We start from the raw sequence: 4,687 nt of genomic DNA, 5'->3' as shown, positions 1-4,687 counted from the left end.
TTCCCTACATGGCTCTCCTGCAGGGCCCTGCAATCCTCTCTCTGCACTCATGGTCTCTCCCCCTCCTGTCTGTGTTATCCTGTGTCTTCTTCTTTCCTTGTATGATGGGACACCCTCCCATGCCTGTCATTGACACCAGTTCCTTTACATGTCACTGTCATTCAAATGGAAGTTGGGGGCTGGTTATAATCAGTGGCAAGGCACAGAGGTCTCAGGACGAAACAGTCATCCAAACAAGAATGTTTTTCAGGAGAAAGTTCAGCTTTGTAATCATAATAGCCTCCTCATAGCCCCCTCCCTCCTCCCTGGGCTTGCCCGTTTGTGCTGGTATCTGTGGATTGTCACACTGCCTTTTGCTGTGTGTCACCCCAAACAGCCCTTTCCTCACTGGGCTGTCCAGGCCTCCACTTGCTCCTGGGGCTCTGCTGTTGTGTGGGGTGATGAAACCCTTGTGCCTGCTCCCATAGGCCACCCCAACAGGAAACCTTTTATTGCCAGGAGTTACCATCAGTGCCCAGACTGTCCCTGACCTGCACTCCCGCTGTGCCCACCTGCTCTGGGGGGAGACAGCTGGGTCAGGAGAGGCAGTGGGGACCCTGCCAGGGCTGGTGTGACAGTGCTGCCTCCTTGGCCAGGTGCTGGCAGGGCTGCACTTCCTGCACAAGTGCTGCCGCATCATCCACGCAGACATCAAACCGGAGAACATCCTGCTCTGTGGGTGCAGCAAAAGGCTCCAAAGGCTTCTCATGGCTACACTCCACTGCGACCAGGGAACAGAAGGGAGGCTAAAGGGAGCAGGTGAGCACTCCAGGGCTTTTTTAACAAAAACCAGACTTAGGTGTTTATTGGCAGGAGAGAAATGAGAGGCAGCAGGTACAGATGCCTTAGGAAAGATTCACATCTCCTACAACAGCCAGTACAAAACATGACAGCCAGTATAAAACATTATAGCCAGTTTATGCTGCTGAAAGGCCTCTCCTTTCTCTGCTTAATACAAACACCAGGCTGGGCTCAAGGCACTTACAGAAGTGTGGTCCTGCAGGTGGGTTTGTGTGAAGGACAACTGCAGGTCACAGATATCTGTTGACAGCCCCACCAGGACCTCGGAGCTCACTCTCAAGACTTTAGGTACAGGACAGTTCCACGTGTCTGATGTTTTCAGCTGCTGAAAGGTTTACATACAAAAAGGCTTGATCAGAAAGCTGTATGACACTCCTGCTCTTTATTTCCCTCATTTCTGAGGTTTGTGGGAGACTTGTATGTGCTGCTAATCTTCAAGGCCTCCTGAGACATAATTTATGTGCACAGAATGGTGTGAATATTGAATAAGATGTAGGGCCGGAGAATTTCACGAGAGATTATCTCATCTCCCAGCAATGAGACCTTTCATATTATCCTTGCACTGTGTTCTCCTGTGAGCATTTCTCCCATGACAGTGTTGTTTTGTCTCTCAAACTCTGGGGCAATCAGGAATGCTAAATTAGTGACCGAGTCTTTTGCTTGAAGCAGAAAAGCACAACGTTAAGCATAGGCTGACAGCTCACTGTAAGACACTAAACCAGGAATTACCTTTTTCTGGAATCATATGGAAGCGTAACCTCCACATTGCTTGCCAAGCAGGCTGTATCCAAGGCCTGTGACAGCCAGGGTTGCTGAAGGCTGAGGAGAAATTACAGATGTTTTGGTTCTGACTGGTGCTCTCCTCTGGGCCCACAGTAATTTAACCTTAGTGCTAGAGGAACCCTGCAGCAGGACAGGAGCATATGGTCACACTGTTCCACTCCAAGCTACTGTTCTCCCAAACATTCTCTTATGTTTTTACTGGATACCAGGTCTTTTTTTGTGTTCCTTCAAAAAAGAGGGGTGCCATTTGATTTATGATAAAAAGTATTTAGGAGCTTTTAGGACGAGAAACTTTAAGGGAAGGCAGACATACCTCTCCTGTGGTAAGTGGTGTGCACCTGCTGGTTCAGAAAGACCTGATTTCTCTTTGTCCTTTCCATCTAGGAGGTGATCTTGGCAATCAGTTGGAAGAATCTGATTTAATGAGCATAGAGGTGAAAATTGCAGATCTAGGAAGCGCATGCTGGACAGTGAGTCTGCTCCAAGTCTCAATCCCATGACAATGTGGGATGCTGTGTGCTTCTTTCCATCCCACACTGTGTGTCTGTCTGTCCCTTTACAGCTGAACAGCTACTTCAGAGATGCTGATATTGGGGGGTGTTGTGTTTGCCACTCAGCTCAAGCTGTGCACAGTCTTCCTGAGAGCCACTGTCAGTTTTGGATGTTTCTCCAGCTTGCAGTTAGTCCCTACAATTAGAAATGTATAACCATGTTCAGTGTGAAATGGTGGGAGGTAGATTCCCACTGGTCTCAGTGGGGCCAGGAATGTGCTGGCTGTGCCCTGAGCTGAGAACACACATTCATTTGTGTCCCCAATGTCCTGTCACTGCACAAGAAGCTTGTGACCACCAGTGTTGCTGGTTTAAGGAGTTGTTTCTGTTTTAGTACAAGCCTTTTTCCAAGGAGATACAGACCCAGCCGTACCGGGCCCTGGAAGTGCTCCTTGGATTAGACTACGGCACCCCTGCAGATATCTGGAGTACAGCCTGCCTGGTAGGACTGGGGACAACACTGCCTGCAGGGGAGGGGACAGACCTGACCTGGCCAGGGCAGCATGTCCTTGGCATCCACCTATCCATGTAAAGAAATCTTCCTTTCTGAGAAGGCAGAAGGGGCTGTTGGCACTCATTCATTTTAGGGCAAAAGTCTGCTGCTGGTACAACCCACTCCTAATTTAGTTTAAGCTCTAAGGCAATTCACACTCCATGAAGATTAGCTCAGAGGCTTGCCTGCATCTGGCACATGCTGCTTTTCATCCTGATGGAGCTAAAGGTGTTGTCTCACTGTGGTACAGATCAAGCCAGTGTATTTCCACATTTTAGGATCAGTTTTGTGTGATAAAGAGGGCAATATCAGTTAGTGGCAAGAAAAACTCCAATACAATTAGTGAATTAACAGTGCTACTCCATTTCTAGGCTTTTGAAATGGCAACTGGAGAGTGTCTATTTGATCCTCAACCTGGGAAATACTTCTCCAGAGATGATGGTAGGACTGCTGAGTTTTATTCATTTCACTGACAGAAGTGTCACAGTCTGTATCTAAATATGTCTTCTCTCCCTCCAACTAGATCATGTTGCTCGTATTATTGAACTCTTGGGAAGAATTCCTCCTCAAATTGTTTTCTCATGGAACAAGTCAACAAAATTTTTCAGCAGGCCAGGTAAGAACTGGCATAAGGAAGTTTATTTTAAAAATCACTGCAGATCTCTGACACACTCCTACTCAGCTCATGCTGAACTCCTCCAAAAGTTACTCACACAATGCAGGCTACAAGCAGGGATGGAACATAAATGGAAATTTCATAAAGAGCAGTAACACTCCCTGCCCTGCCCTCTTTGCAATCCATGAGCATTCCAGGGATGAATGCAAAATTCTGAAAATGGTCATAGCAATGGAAAGCATTTCCATTCTTTCTCCTTTGGATCTGGAGAAAATGGAAATACAGACAGGAAACAGCTCCATGCCAAGAAGGCTGAAGAGTGTGTAACAGGCTGCACTTCACCCATTCACTGACAGAGAACGATGATGACCAGGAACAGGACACTCATATCTTTCCAATGTGGCTGCTATATTTAGTCTTCTGACCCAACTGCAACATCTCTTCTGTTTTATTCTTCCCAGTTCCTTTCCCTTTGACTCATGAGTCTTGAAACCCTTTGACCACAAGGCATCATATGACTCCACCCTTCTGCAATGTGGCCTATCATCCTTCTCTGCTATCATGCTTACCAGCCTACCCACAGTTCATTCAGTGCTTAGAACTGGTCCCAGGCTGGAATTTAACAAGCATCTCCCTGCACATCCACATCCTTTGCTCACATTTATGTCTTCTATGGTGCTCGAAAGAAATGAGTCAAAACTAGTTCTACATTCACTCTCCCTGTGAACCAACCAGGCCTGACCACACATGCCTAACTTGACTCACTGTATTTACACCGTGCACTCCCCAGGACGAGGGTTGCTTCTCGCCCAGTCATACACTCTGCTGGGCCCCACAGAGCTGCCTCCACGTAACAAATTCAACAAGAGTCTTGCAGGCTCTGACACTGAAATAGCATGATGCATCCGGGTGCCTGTGGGCAGGCACAGGGTACAGGCAGCAATGGCTCTGGCATGGTTATTTTGGGAACACTTTGTGCACTCTTGGCACGTTCTCACCTAAGAAAAGCACTCAGGAACAGGGAGTCTGAAACACTAGCTTGAAAAGGTGGTTCCTGAGAAGCACCCGAGAGCCAAACCTGCAAGGGGCAGCGTAGGTGGAGCTTACAGAGATAATTCCAAGAAGAAGGCAAAGATCTTTCGGGATGCTTTGGGTTAATTCTGAGGCGAGGTGCGGCAGCCTCAGCCGTGCAGGTGTGACTGAGGCGCTGCGCCCATGCTGTTTCTGCCAGGCGCGCTCCTGCGGCTCTCCCGGCTCTTTCCCCGGAGCCTCCCCGGCATCCTGGCGGACCGGCACGGCTGGACACCGCAGGACGCGGCCGCCTTCTCCGCCTTCCTGCTGCCCGCGCTGCACTACGCGCCCGAGCGCCGCGCCAGCGCCGCGCAGAGCCTGCGGCACGCCTGG

General features: G+C 49.0%; 1 protein-coding gene across 1 annotated transcript in view; it reads left to right on the top strand.

Moving 5' to 3' along the window:
* The window catches only part of LOC106631799 (SRSF protein kinase 3-like), a 13,688-nt gene that overhangs the window by 4,775 nt on the left and 4,226 nt on the right, over positions 1-4,687 (top strand). Inside the window, exons 6-11 of the mRNA XM_014306699.1 lie at positions 636-798; positions 2,008-2,093; positions 2,509-2,616; positions 3,039-3,108; positions 3,191-3,283; positions 4,515-4,681. Of these exons, the coding sequence (XP_014162174.1) occupies positions 636-798; positions 2,008-2,093; positions 2,509-2,616; positions 3,039-3,108; positions 3,191-3,283; positions 4,515-4,681 (687 nt within the window). The remainder of the gene's footprint in view (positions 1-635; positions 799-2,007; positions 2,094-2,508; positions 2,617-3,038; positions 3,109-3,190; positions 3,284-4,514; positions 4,682-4,687) is intronic.

Source organism: Geospiza fortis, unplaced genomic scaffold, assembly GCF_000277835.1.
Source record: "Geospiza fortis unplaced genomic scaffold, GeoFor_1.0 scaffold70, whole genome shotgun sequence".
NCBI lineage: Eukaryota > Metazoa > Chordata > Aves > Passeriformes > Thraupidae > Geospiza > Geospiza fortis.
Note: the sequence above shows the minus strand (reverse complement) of the source record. Positions and strands in the feature narration are given on the sequence as shown.